At 46.8% G+C, this 13893-nt stretch overlaps 1 protein-coding gene across 2 annotated transcripts in view; it reads left to right on the top strand.

Annotated features, from left to right (window-relative positions):
• ACER3 (alkaline ceramidase 3) overlaps window positions 1-13893 on the top strand; it is a 40895-nt gene that overhangs the window by 17761 nt on the left and 9241 nt on the right. For both annotated transcript variants that reach the window (XM_032220346.1, XM_032220347.1), the window contains exons 5-9: window positions 1004-1085; window positions 3283-3318; window positions 8293-8351; window positions 10108-10209; window positions 13068-13172. In XM_032220346.1, the coding sequence (XP_032076237.1) occupies window positions 1004-1085; window positions 3283-3318; window positions 8293-8351; window positions 10108-10209; window positions 13068-13172 (384 nt within the window). The remainder of the gene's footprint in view (window positions 1-1003; window positions 1086-3282; window positions 3319-8292; window positions 8352-10107; window positions 10210-13067; window positions 13173-13893) is intronic.

Genomic DNA, 13893 nt, shown 5'->3' with positions numbered 1-13893 from the left:
ACCTCTCAAACAAATTCAATCCTTTTTCTTTAAATCTGTTGAAATAACTTTTCCCCCAAATAAGTTTCTTTGGTACTAAATTTATCAAAACATTATTAACATCTGTGCTTTTGTGACAATTGGATGGAGCTGCAAAATCCATAATGTGCTTTGAACATTTGATTTTTCTGTTTTTTTCCTCTAATCTTAGCTGTACTAAAACGTATAGCAACTATCATGGTCTCCTTTTATAATACTGATTAACACGCAGGAGAGAGAATTTCCTCATAAGGTAGCACTTTTGCTAATGTGAAACAGTTTTGTTCTTGGTATATTCCACGCCTCTTGCTTTATTATACGTGGATCTAATTTTAGAGAAGGGGGAAAAACACACACACAAAACATTCTTTTGTGATGAGTAGAAAGCGTATTCTTTGAAGAATGACTAAAATAGGGTATGCCTCCGATCGAAACAAGTTTGACAAGTTTGCAATTCAGGTTTGCTAAAGCTGAAAAACAAAACAGAAACACGGGAATAAATTCAGATCCCCTTCGTTTGGAAGAGGAATAACCTGGTGGGTTTTTTCCCCCCTCCCCTCCCATGTTACCCTGGCTTTTCAAGTTATCAGCTTTTCTGCAGAACCATAGAATGAAGTGGGATCTCGGCTTCTTCCCACAAGCTTGAGTCTCCCTTTTCATCTTTCGTAATTTTAAATCGGTTTTTATATACCTATGTTTTATGATAATAGAAGCCTCCCACAGCCACTTCACACCACTGGATGGGCGGCCTATAAATTTAATGAATAATAATAATTCCGCATTGGCAGGAACTTGCAAATGAGATCCCTTTAATCATTCGGATTTTGCACTCCAAGGGGAATTTAAAACTGCGCAAACGGGTTTCGTTGCTCTTGGTTCCCCCCAAAAAAACTCCTGTTCGAAAACCCGAGGACAAATAGTGCGCTAAGGATTTATTTGGCCTTCCTTTTGCATCCTTAAACCTTCTCGTTGGTGTTTGTTTCAGGTATGAATGCTTCAAGTACAAGAAAACAATCAACTACCCTCTTCTCTTTCTACTACTAGCCTACAGCATTGGCGTCAGCATAGTAAGCAAGATTTGTCTTATCAAAACTTTTTATAAGGAGGGGTGGGGCGCTTGCAAACCGAGGACCCACCCACTGCGTTCCTTTCCCACCTGCATTTCAGACAGTCCTCGGCTTCACGACCACCACTGAGCCCAAAATACCCGGTGCTAAGTTAGTTGAGTTGTTAAGTGAGTCAGGCCCCGTTTCGCGAGCTCTCTTCCCGCGGTTCTTAAGCGAATCACTGCAGCCGTTAAGTTAGGAACGCGGCTGTTAAGTGAATTTGGCTCCCCCGTTGACTTTGCTTGTCAGAAACTCACAAAAAGTGAGATCACATAACTGCAGACCCGCAGGGACACTGCAGCCATCATAAATATGAACGTTTTGCCAAGCTGTCAGAGTTTGTTGCATAACTTCAAACCCAGAAGCACAAACAGATAACTGATGCAGCAGGATTCATTAACTTCCTTATCTACATAAGAATAGATGAATAAATGTACAATACCAACAGGTGGTTCTTCCAAGTAAACACAAGGCAGGAGAGATACAGGCAGACACAAGCAGTTTGTTTCATTTTCTGCAGACAAGCCCAGACAGACTGATAGTTTACTTCTCAGAGCAGCAGACTGCTTAAGTTTCTGTTTCAATTCTTTGCACTGACTCAGATCTCTTTAAGCTCCCATTGGCTGACTTAGTTAATATTGCCTATTCATTGGCAATTCATTGTTCCCTTGTCTCTCCCAGGCATGAATATTTCATATTCATGCCTGGGAGAGACATGGGAGAGATATATATAGCAGTAGACTTATATACCGCTTCATAGGCCTTTCAGGCCTCTCTAAGCGGTTTACAGAGAGTCAGCATATTGCCCCCAACAATCTGGGTCCTCATTTTACCCACCTCGGAAGGATGGAAGGCTGAGTCAACCCTGAGCCGGTGAGATTTGAACCGCTGACCTGCTGATCTAGCAGTAGCCTGCAGTGCTGCATTTAACCACTGCGCCACCTTGGCATTTAACCACTGCGCCACCTTGTGTTGATATTTCAACACAATTGTCCAAATTTTGATCAGGTGACCATGGGGATTCTGCAGTGGCCATGTGAAAAATGGTCATAGCTCCCTTTTTTCAGTGCTGTCGTAACTTCAAATGGTCACTTAAACGAATGATTGTTCCACGCCACTGTACTGTAGCATGGAAAAGCATTTTTTTGTGTGTGGCAGCAATGGTGAATTTTCCCAAACAAGAAGCATCAGTAGCTTTGTTTCTTGACCTCTTCCAACTTTTAAGCTGGGTGGACTTCAACTCCCAGAATTCCCTAGCCAGCCACAGCTGGATGTAGAATTCTGGGAGTTGAAGTCCACCCAGCTTAAAAGTGGAAGAGGTTGAAAAATAAATGATCTGTAGTCTGGTGGAAGGGAATCATAACTCACAAAGGCTGGGCTTGCCGATCGCTTCCATCCCATTTCTGATAAGCACTATTAACTAAATTGAAGATTTAACCGCTGCTTTCACCGAGCTTGTTTAATTTGAACGGTGATTAATTTGGTGTGTCTGTCTGTCTGTCTGTCTGGACATGTCAGGCTAACTCAAGCCTGTTTAGTTAATGACTAATTTGTTCAACTTTTGGTTCAGGCCAGAAAATGAATGACTCAGTAAAATAGTGTAAGGCGTCAACCTGGCCAGTGAATTTCTAGGTATCATCCTAGCAAATTGGGGAGGGGAAGGAAGGAAGGAGAAGAAGAAAGAAGAAGCAAGGAAGGCGGAAGAAGAAGGGAGTAAAATGTGGCCTAGGCAATGCAGAAGGACACAGTTGAACTTCCCTGTAGCTTGGTGCCCTCCGAAGCAACATTTCTCGACCTTGAAGAGCCGAGGTGGCACAGTGGTTAGAGTGCAGCACTGCAGGCTACTTCAGCTGACTGCAGTTCCGCAGTTCAGCTGTTCAAATCTCACCGGCTCAAGGTTGACTCAGCCTTCCATCCTTCCGAGGTGGGTAAAATGAGGACCTGGATTGTTGTTGGGGGCGATATGCTGACTCTGTAAACCGCTTAGAGAGGGCTGAAAGCCCTATGAAGCGGTATATAAGTCTAACTGCTATTGCTATTGTGCGCAAAATAATATTGCTGCAGTTTGTCATATATGAAAACCATCCTGACTTTTCCCCCATTGTCTTATCCGTCAGCCCCAAGCGGATGATCATGTCTTGTGTCTGCTTTTCTGCAGGTGTACCTAAACTGGAAACAGCCTGTGTTCCATCAGGTAATTTGTTTGTTTATTTCTGCTTCACCTTAGGAAATGTTACTGACTTGTCCATTTGTAAAAAAAATTTTTAAAAAAATCTCCCAGTCTAGTGACGGCGAACCTTTTCGGCACTGAGCATCCGTGCGCTTGTCTGGGACGCAACCTGGAAGGGGAGCTGCCCAGGGAGCATGCACATGCCAGAAAATGTACTTCCAGTTTCTGGCATGTATGCGCGTGCAACAATCAGCTGGCCGATGCGCAAATTCAGGCCGGGAAACGGAAGAACAGCTTTTCCCGCTCCTGGCACCGCCGCACACATGAAGGCAGCTGATCGTTGCCCGTGCATGCAAGCCGGAAACCCGGAAGAGGAACGGGCGATGTGACGCATGGCAGACGACATGGCTCGGCGTGCCACAAGCCCGCCACCACTGTCCTAGTCTGTTGAATGTGGATATGTCAGGTGTCCGGCGTTCACGTTGAATGCAAACAGAGAGTCACTTTGTTTGGTGAAAAACTTTTATCTCTATTTAATATTCCGTGATAACCAGCACTAAATGACAATGATACAAAGGTAATCAAATCCAAGTCGGTTCTAACCAAGTTAACACCATCATTCATATACATACCATTACCCAACCCGGCTCCACCCACAACTCCACCCAGATGACACCCACCATCACCATGAGCCACACCCCCACTCTGTCATCATAGCCTCCTTCCTGGTTAGCTGCATCCAAGCAGAAGATTTACGTCAGAGTAGGCAGTTGCACCTAAGTAGAAGAGTTACATCAGAGTAGGCAGTTACACCCTAGAAGAAGAGTTAAGTCAAAGTAGGCAGTTGCACCCAAGTAGAAGAGTTACTCTGCAGAGCGGTGAGGGAAGCTTTATAGAGCCACATGCAGCTACAGGCTCCGCCAACATCAGAGAGTCCACATCAACGTGGCCGCGTTGGTGGCATGTAAGCATGGCCGAGCGGGCGTGGCGATGAACGGGCTTCCCCCCTGAATGGCAGCCCAAGGGCTGACATGCCGCCCCCCCTACCACTGGAGAGGACTCTGGAAGACCAAAAGCGCTATTAGCGGTATCTTCCATAGGTTTATCAGGGTATCGAGGGTGGAACCGGGCGATCAGGCGTGGTGTGCGCACCTCTGATGACCTCACCCACGATGCGTCAACATCCCTTGATGTTGACTCTCTGATCTTGGCGGAGCCTGTAGCTGCATGTGGCTCTGTAAGGCTTCCCTCCTGAATGGCAGCCCGAGGGCTGACCCCAGGCATGAAAGGCAAGAGCCACACGTAAACTGGATTTATTGCTAAAAAAACCCTGTGCATAAGAATCTTATCAACCAACAGTCAGCACCTGCTAAGACTTAAATTAAGGTCAACTGAAGTCAAAAGAAGTTGGACTTCGTTCTCTTGTCACACACACACACACACACACACAAAGCTACTTGCGACCCGGTGCCAGAGTTATGGCCCTGCGGTTGTTCACCCTTATGACTGATCGCAGGGGAAGCCCGCAGTGCCTCCCCAGCTATCTTCTCCCCATTCCCCTTCCCTGCAGGCCCCATCCTGCTTTCCTAATGCAGGAAATGGCTCAGTGGCTAAGAGGCTGAGCTTGCTGATCAGAAAAGGTCGGCAGTTCGGCGGTTCGAATCCCTGGGGCCGCCTAACGGAGGGAGCTCCAGTGACTTGTCCCAGCTTCTGCCAACCTAGCAGTTCGAAAGCAGGTAAAAAATGCCAGTAGACAAATAGGAGCCACCTTTGGTGGGAAGAGAAAAGCGTTCTGTGCGCCTTCGGCGTTTAGTCATGCTGGCGGCATGACCACAGAGACGTCTTTGGACAGCGCTGGCTCTTCGGCTTTGAAACGGAGATGAGCACCGCCCCCTAGAGTCGGGAACGACTAGCACATAAGTGCGAGGGGAACCTTTACCTTATCAGATATTGGAAGACTGCTATCATGTCACCCCTAGTCCTCCTTCTCACTAGACTAGACATACCCAATTCCTGCAACTGTTCTTCATATGTTCTAGCCTCCAGTACCCCAAGTAATAGGAGAAAAAAAATAATAATAGGAGAAAAATACGCAGTGCCCATTTTTTTTAAAAAGGTCTTGAGATGGAGAAATCTGAAACCCGAATAGCCAGCTCATTTTTCTAATAGCAGACATGGTGATACCATTTTAAACGCAATAAACTTTATGCTTATTTTTTTCAATCTTCCAGTTGCATTGAATTTCATGTCCCAGAGGATGTGGATTGTGCCTTGGGGAAGGGGGGGGGGATAAAATTTCCATATATGTATATAAAATATATTTCGCCTTGGATTTCTTAAAACACCCAAGACATCCGAGTGCTTAGAATTCTCCTTGGCCTTGCATTATTTTGCTTTCCCACCTATTTGCCTGTCACTCAACCGCCTTATACTTTTCTCCATTTCTGAATAAATCACTTTGCATGGGTGGGGAGAAGGGACGGGAACTTGTCTTTCAGCGGAATTAAAATTGGATCGGGGTTCCACGGTGCCATGCCCATATTAGTAAGTGACTGGCAGTCTGGAATCCCACTTTGCCAAACAAAGCAGAGCGCTGTAAGGCTGGCACTGTGGAGTTCGTTTGCATGATACAGCAGCCGTTGCCCTTTGCCCTCCCCACGTTCGTTATTCTAGATATTCTGTTTGTAGGAAGCACACTATGTAAATAACCCCCCCACCCCCCAGGAAGTCTTGGGCCAAAATAACCCTTTTAATTATTAGCGCCTCTTTTGCAAAGATTGCTTTTTAACTTTGCTGTCCTCTGTCATTATGCTACTGAGCCTTTGTTGGCTCATGATGGCGGTTGTAACCCAGCAGGTTTGAGGAGAGCATTTTGCCATGTAAACAGAGGGAGGCGGTATATTTCTCCGACAGCCATACTCCTTACCTTACAGGAGTTGCGACGACAACGGAGCCCGAAATCTATGTATCTTTTCATGTCTTTTTATGTACATGGAGAGCATCTTCTGCACCAAAGACAAATTCCTTGTGTGTCCAATCACACTTGGTCAATAAAGAATTCTATTCTGTTCTGTTCTCTACTCTATTCTATTCCTTTCTTCCCTCCCTCATGCCTCTATTCCTTCCTTTCTTCCTTTTTCCCTTCCTCATGTATCTTGTCTTTTTATGCACACTGGGAGCATCTTCTGCACCAAAGGCAAATTCCTTGTGTACCCAATCACACTTGGCAAATAAAGAATTCTGTTCTGTTCTCTATTCTATTCTATTCCTTCCTTCCTTCCTTTTTCCCTTCCTCATGTATCTTGTCTTTTTATTATGCACACTGGGAGCATCTTCTGCACCAAAGACAAATTTCTTGTGTGTCCAATTACACTTGGCCAATAAAGAATTCTATTCTGTTCTGTTCTCTATTCTATTCCTTTCTTCCCTCCCTCATGCTCTATTCCTTCCTTCCTTCCTTCCTTCCTTCCTTCCTTCCTTTTTCCCTTCCTCGTGTATGTTGTCTTTTTATGTACACTGAGGAGTACCAAAGACAAATTCCTTGTGTGCCCAATCACACTTGGCCAATAAAGAATTCTAACCTTTTAATCAAACGTCGGTTTGGCCCCATTTTACGAATTTGCTTGCCACAGCTGTTAAGCGAATCACTGCAGTTGTTAAGTGAGTAACACAGTTGTTAAGTGAATCTGGCTTCCTCCCTGCTTGTCAGAAGGTCGCAAAAGTGCTTTGTGTGGGATGCTGCAACCATCATAAATACGAGCCAGTTGCCAAGCCCCTGAATTTTGATCGCGTGACCCCAGGGATGCTGAAACGGTCATAAGTGTGAGAAAACGGTCATGTCACTTTTTTTAGGTTGTTGTAACTTTGAACGGTCACTAAATGAACGGTTGTAAGTTAAGAACTCCCTGTATTAGATTTCATTTACCATATTTTTCAGACGATAAGACGCACTGGAGTATAAGACACACCAGGATTTTGAAGAGGTAATTTTTTTTTTTAAAAAAAATTGCACTCTGCATGCCTCCCAAACCCTCTGCATGCCTTGTTTTTTTTTGCAAAACGAGCAAAAAACAGGCCATTTTTTGCATACACACAAAAAAAGGGGCATGCAGAGCTTTGGGAGGCTTGTAGAGTGCTCCTGGGGGCTGGGGGGGGGAATGCAAAAATGGCCCATTTTTGCTGATTTTTTGCCCTCCCCAGCCCCCAGGAGCTCTCTGAAAGCCTCCTAAAGGCTATGCAGGGCCATTTTGGTGAAGGGGGCGGGGTTTCAGAAGGCCAAAAATGCTGTATTCAGTGTATAAGATGCACCCAGATTTTCATCCTCTTTTCTGAGGGAAAAAGGTGCGACTTGTACTCCGAAAAATACAGTATGTCCTTTTGTCCACTTAAGGAGATGACAACAAGCTGCTGAAGGATTCAGGCCACCAGAATAGAGCCATACAGATAGTCCTCGACTTACAAACATTCACTTAGCGACCATTTGAAGTTACAACAGCACTGAAAAAAACCCGACATACTGACCATTTCTTCCCCAGTGATCACCCTTACACCGTCCCCGCGATTCACGTGATCAAAATTCAGACGTTTAAGCAGCTGGCGCACCTATTTACGACGGTTGCTGTGCCCTGAGGGTGGTCACGTGATCTCCTTTTGCGACCTTCTGACGAGCCAAAAACAGCTTCCACGCCCACTCGCTTTATCTCGGTTTGATTTGCTTTTTAGACTTTGCATTTCCAACCTAAACCCATCGGGGATCGTTTCTGTTTCAGCCTCATTCAGGAATCTCAAAATTCAAAATTGAAAATGGATGAAACTTTCATTCAAAAAGCGGAGGAGAAGTATGGATAAAAAAAATAACCCAGGAAGTGTAACCTTGTCTGGTTTTGCTGGAAAAACAAGCACTGCGTTTCGGATATTGAATACTAACATATTCACAAAATCTCTCTCTCTTTTTTTGTTTTTTCTCTCTCTCTCTCTCTCCCCCCCCCCCCCCCCCAGGTTATGTATGGGACATTGGTGGCTGTTATAGTCTTACGCTCCGTGTATATAGTGTTATGGTAAGTAAGGTGTTAACTACTTATAATAGTCGTGTCCCGAAAAAACCGCGCTCGACTAAAGCGCGCCCGATTAAAGCGCGTCGCTGACATCATCAACAGGGCGACAACAGCGAGCGCGGAGAAAGAAGGGCACTAAATAGCGCTTTGAAAGCAAGCCGATTCAAGTTAAGGTAATGGTTAGGTTTAGGGTTAGCTTTAGGGTTAGGTTTAGGGTTAGGTTAAGGGTTAGGTTAAGGGTTAGGGTTAGGGTTAGGTTAAGGGTTAGGGTTAGGTTAAGGGTTAGGGTTAGGTTTAGGATTAGGTTTAGGGGGGTTAGGTTTAGGTTTAGGGGTTAATTTTAAGTTTAGCGTTTACAGTGTGCTTCTGTCTCCGCTCTGTTGCCACCCTGTGATGACGTCAGCTACAGGGTTTCGTCGAGCGTGCTTTAGTCGAACGTGGTTTTGTGGTGGAACCATAATAGTAACACCAATAATGTGGAAAGAGGGGAGAAGAGAGGGAGAGAGCAAGGGGAAGTAGAGAAGAGAGAGATGGCAAAGGGAAGAAAAGAGATAAGGAGGAGGAGAGAGGGAGAAGAGAAAGGTGGAAAATGAAACAGACTATCATACGGTGTATGGACAGCAGAAGAGCAAATGAAAGTTGATGTGACTTAATGGTAAGAGGACTTGATATAATATTGAATATTTTAAAAAAAAGTTTGTTAAGATGTAATGGTATACTTTGGATTATATGTATGTTAAAAAATAAAAATAAAAACTTTAAAGCACAAAAAAATAATAGCACCAATAGTGTTAGCTAGTAAGTAAGGAGAGGGCTGCCGCTTGAGCAAGAGGTATGAGCTGCGGAGGGAGAAATTTGAATTGCTGATTTTCTGATAACACTCAGCCTTCTGTTGCTCCACTGCCTGGGAATTGGCTCTGTGGGTTGAGTAACTAGGGGGAAAAAATAGCCTACAGCTGTGATGGCAAACCTATGCCACACGTGCCAAAGGTGACACGCAGAGCCCTTTCTGTGGGCAAGTGTGCCATCGCCAGCTGCTGGATTCTGGCACAACAGCCAGCTGGTCTTCACAGGCACTGGAGCGCTGGAAAATGGCTTGAGAAAATGGCATTTTGAGGCTGTTTTGGGGGCGTTTTGGGGCAATTATTCAGGCCAAAAACACCCTGAAAACACTAGGAAAACGCCCATAAAATAGGCATGTGCACGCCGGCCAAGTGGTCAGGTTTCCAGCGCTCCAGCATGTGCGTTCCGGTTTGGGCATTCGGTGCCGAAAAGGCTCGCCATCACTGACCTACAATTCACTGTTTGTGTATCGACAACCTTATCACCGCGACTTGCAAACTATTGTGATCCCAGCTGCAGAATTAAAAAGGGAGCACAACAAGGGTGAAATGCTACCGGTTCGACGACAATGGAGCCCGAAATCACATGATCCCCTTTTGCGACCTCCTGACAAGCAAAGCCAGTGGGGAAACTTAACAACCATGCTGCTAATATAACAGCCGTAGTGATTCACTTAGCAACTGCGGCAAGAAGAAAAGTAGTAAAATATGGGCGAAACTCACTTAACAAATTTTTCACTGAACATCAATTTGGGACTCAAATTGTGGTCATAAGTCAAGGACCACCTGTGCCCCAGCCCTCCCGATCTGCCATGCAGAATACAAATAAATCTTCTTAAGGAAGACACCGAAACAGGAGAATAAGACGAAGTCCGAGTTGCTTTGAGAGACTAAATCCGGTTCTTCCTTCCTTCCAGGGTTTATCCGTGGCTCCGAGGGTTGGGATATACCTCCCTGGCTGTTTTTTTGCTAGGCTTCCTCCTTTGGAACGTAGACAACATCTTCTGCGAGAAATTGCGGTAAGTGAATTTTGGGGGGCCGGATGCTAGTCCGTCCTCTTCTGGCTGTCCGGTAGAGGTCAGTCCGTTTCTTTCCATCCGTTTGTGTCAAGGCGTGAAAAACCGAGGCCATCCCGCGAAGTTCCAGTGAAGCTGATTTATTGCGCCTGCCTACCCACCAGAGAGGGGCACAGTGGCTCAGTGGCTAAGACGTCGATCAGCCATCGCTAGTGGTTCGCTGAACCGGGCAAAATTTCTGCCACCAGTGCGAACTGGCTGAATACCACTTCGGGTCCATACCAGCGGGAGCCGGCCGGCCTCTCATCTTCTCTATAATTGGTGCCACACCAAAATGCTGTCGAATGGTGTCATTTGTGATATGGTGAAGAAGGGAGGTGACCGATATTCCATTCGCATTTCCAAGGCACAGAAAGAGCTTTCGTTCCTCGTTGCCCAGCATTCAGGGCCATACAGTGCAACAGGGTGGATGGTTGTCTTGTAAATCTGTTGTGGCCCAGCAGGAGCCGTTGGAGCTGCCACCAGACTCCGACAGCGAGAGGCCCTATGAGTCGGCTCTGGAGAATGTGGAGGACCCTGGACAGGGTTCCGACTCCGAGCAGGGCGCAGAGAGGCTGGTTGGCCACCAGGAGGCGCCTGAGCCTTGGAGCAGTGGGGAGGAGACAAGGGAGTGTGATCCTGACATCATGCATTGGAGCAGTGGGGAGGAGACAAGGGAGTTGGTCCTGAATGCCCGGCAGCGGAGGGCTAATAGGCATAAAGAACAGTTATGCAGTTACAGGAGATAATTGTTTGAATGAATGTTGAATGTTGAATGTTTATTTCATTTGTATGCCGCCCTTTTCCCCCGAGGGGGACTCAGGGCGGCTCACAACTCAAACAAGGGAAGGGGGATGTTTGTTAATGTTTGATGTTTTAATGTTTATTAACATTTGTAGGCCGCCCTTTTCCCTGAGGGGACTCAGGGCGGCTCACATAAAATCAGGAAGGGGAATACAAACAATGACGTAGACACATATAGTAAAAATAATAAGCAACATTCATTCATCATTCGGGAGGGGCGGCTATCTTTGTCCCCAGGCCTGACGGGCTAGCCAGTTCTTAAGGGCTGTGCGGAAGGCCTGGACAGTGGTGAGGGTACGAATCTCCATGGGGAGCTCGTTCCAAAGGGTCGGGGCTACTACTGAGAAGGCCCTCCTCCTTGTAGTTGCCAGCCGGCACTGGCTGGCCGATGGAATTCGGAGGAGGCCCAATCTATGAGATCTAATTGGTCGCAGGGAGGTAATTGGCAGAAGGCGGTCTCTCAAGTTACAGATACAGACAATTTGACAACAACACAAAACAATACATAATTTAAAAAGCGCAACAATCATACCATTCAAGATAGGGGCACGGTTCTTTAGCCCCAGGCCTGTCGGAACAGCCAGGTTTTAAGGGCTTTGCGGAAGGTCTGGAGGGTGGTGAGGGTGCGAATCTCCACGGAGTGTTCATTCCAGAGGGTCGGAGCAGCCACAGAGAAGGCTCTCCTCCGGGTAGTCGCCAGTCGACACTGGCCAGCGGATGGAATTCGGAGGAGGCCTAATCTGTGGGATCTAATCGGTCTGGTGGAGGTAATTGGCAGCAGGCGGTCTCTCAAGACTATAAAAGGAATGGCTTTCCACACGCTCGTCGCAGGAATCAATGTATTTTACTAGAGCTGGAGAAGCTATCGTGGCTAGCTTGGCAGGCTGGATTGCTGCCAAGGTCAGTCTGTGCTGGATTGCTGCCAAGGTCAGTCTATGTGTTAATAAATCCTTGAAGTATCTTTGTCTCGGCGTGCTTTGGTGTATAAAGAGGGAGGGGAGTCAGAACAAAATCTTAGATTGAAGATGGGTTGGCTTTGTATATCCCAACCCGCGTAGCCCAACATTGTTAGGTTGGCAGGATCTTCATCAGGTCCATCCTGCGGTATCTGGTTGGATGGGTAGAGACGCTTGGAAGAAGTCATCCCTCAGGAATGAGAATGAGGAGCCTCCTCTTATTCTCTGGAAGCCTCTTGTCCTTAGAGAGATTACATTATGCCTGGGCAGCTTTACCCAGTTCTCATCTTGAAGACCTTGTTGTGGCCCGCCAGCAGCCAGATTCGGACAGTGAGGAGGTTGGGGAGGAACATGGGCCAGTCCTGGAGTCTGAGGGGGGGCAGAGAGGGGGTTGAGGCCGTCTAACAGTATCAGCTGCCTTCACAGAAGAACAGCAGGAGCCTGTTCCCAGTGTGCACATACACAGAGCTGCCAGAAGGCAAGAACAATTAAGAAAACAGGGTCAACTCAGGAGTAAGGCTTGGAGATGATTGGCCCCTCTCATAAGATAAAAGAGGAGCGAACGGGACGTGATCCTTTGCAGGAAGCAATTAGTTTGTCGGTCCAAGCTTTGAAAAGTTCTGTTTGACTCTGTGCTAAGTCTGGCCTTGCTCTGCATTTGGCAATGAGGTCTCTGGCAGTGTTTCAAGGGAGATAAAGGTGGGTATTTAACAAGATTCCCCTGAAAGACCGTGGCAACTCGAGCAGACATCTGTCGGACTCTTCACAGGCTGTTTGTGAATCATTACGGGCTGTGAATGGCCATAACTTACAGCCGTATAAATAAAATAAGGTTTTTGGGACTAAGATTGTGATTTATGCTTACTCAGGAAGCCGGGGTCAGAACGGACGTCTTTATTGTCTCCCTAGCCAGGGGATGCAGCTTCTTAAAAGTGATTCTTTTACAGATTCTCAAAGAAACCAGGGTTTGCTGCGAGGTTCCTTGGTCTTTGTAGGAGGCCGGGATCTGGAAGATGGCTTGGGAAACCAGTGGGTGACCTTTGCGATTGTGTCTCTCCACAGGGGGTTACGTGAGAGGCTGCCTCCGCTCGTGGGCGTGGTCACGCAGTTTCATGCTTGGTGGCACATCTTCACGGGACTCGGTTCCTACCTTCACATCCTGTTCAGGTATGTCCCCTTTCCTTTTCTGGCAGTTTACACAACAGCATGGATGGATGGACGGACGGACGGATGGACGAACATTGGAGAGGGAAGGAAAGAAGAGTGGATGGATGGGTGGATGGATGGACGGACGGACGGATGGATGGACGAACGGACGGACATTGGAGAGGGAAGGAAAGAAGAGTGGATGGATGGATGGATGGATGGATGGATGGACAGACATTGGAGAGGGAAGGAAAGAAGAGTGGGTGGATGGATGGATAGACATTAGGGAAGGAAGGAAAAGTGGATGGATGGACGGACATTGGAGAGGGAAGGAAAGAAGAGTGGATGGATGGATGGATGGATGGATGGATGGATGGATGGACGGATGGACGGACGGACGAACATTGGAGAGGGAAGGAAAGAAGAGTGGATGGATGGATGGATGAATGGATGGACAGACATTGGAGAGGGAAGGAAAGAAGAGTGGGTGGATGGATGGATAGACATTAGGGAAGGAAGGAAAAGTGGATGGATGGACGGACATTGGAGAGGGAAGGAAAGAAGAGTGGATGGATGGATGGATGGATGGATGGATGGATGGATGGATGGATGGACGGACGGATGGACGGACGGACGAACATTGGAGAGGGAAGGAAAGAAGAGTGGATGGATGGATGGATGAATGGATGGACAGACATTGGAGAGGGAAGGAAAGAAGAGTGGGTGGATGGATGGATAGACA

Source organism: Thamnophis elegans, chromosome 6 (assembly GCF_009769535.1).
Source record: "Thamnophis elegans isolate rThaEle1 chromosome 6, rThaEle1.pri, whole genome shotgun sequence".
Classification (NCBI taxonomy): domain Eukaryota; kingdom Metazoa; phylum Chordata; class Lepidosauria; order Squamata; family Colubridae; genus Thamnophis; species Thamnophis elegans.
The sequence above is the reverse complement of the archived record's forward strand: the minus strand, read 5'-3'. Positions and strand labels throughout refer to the sequence as shown.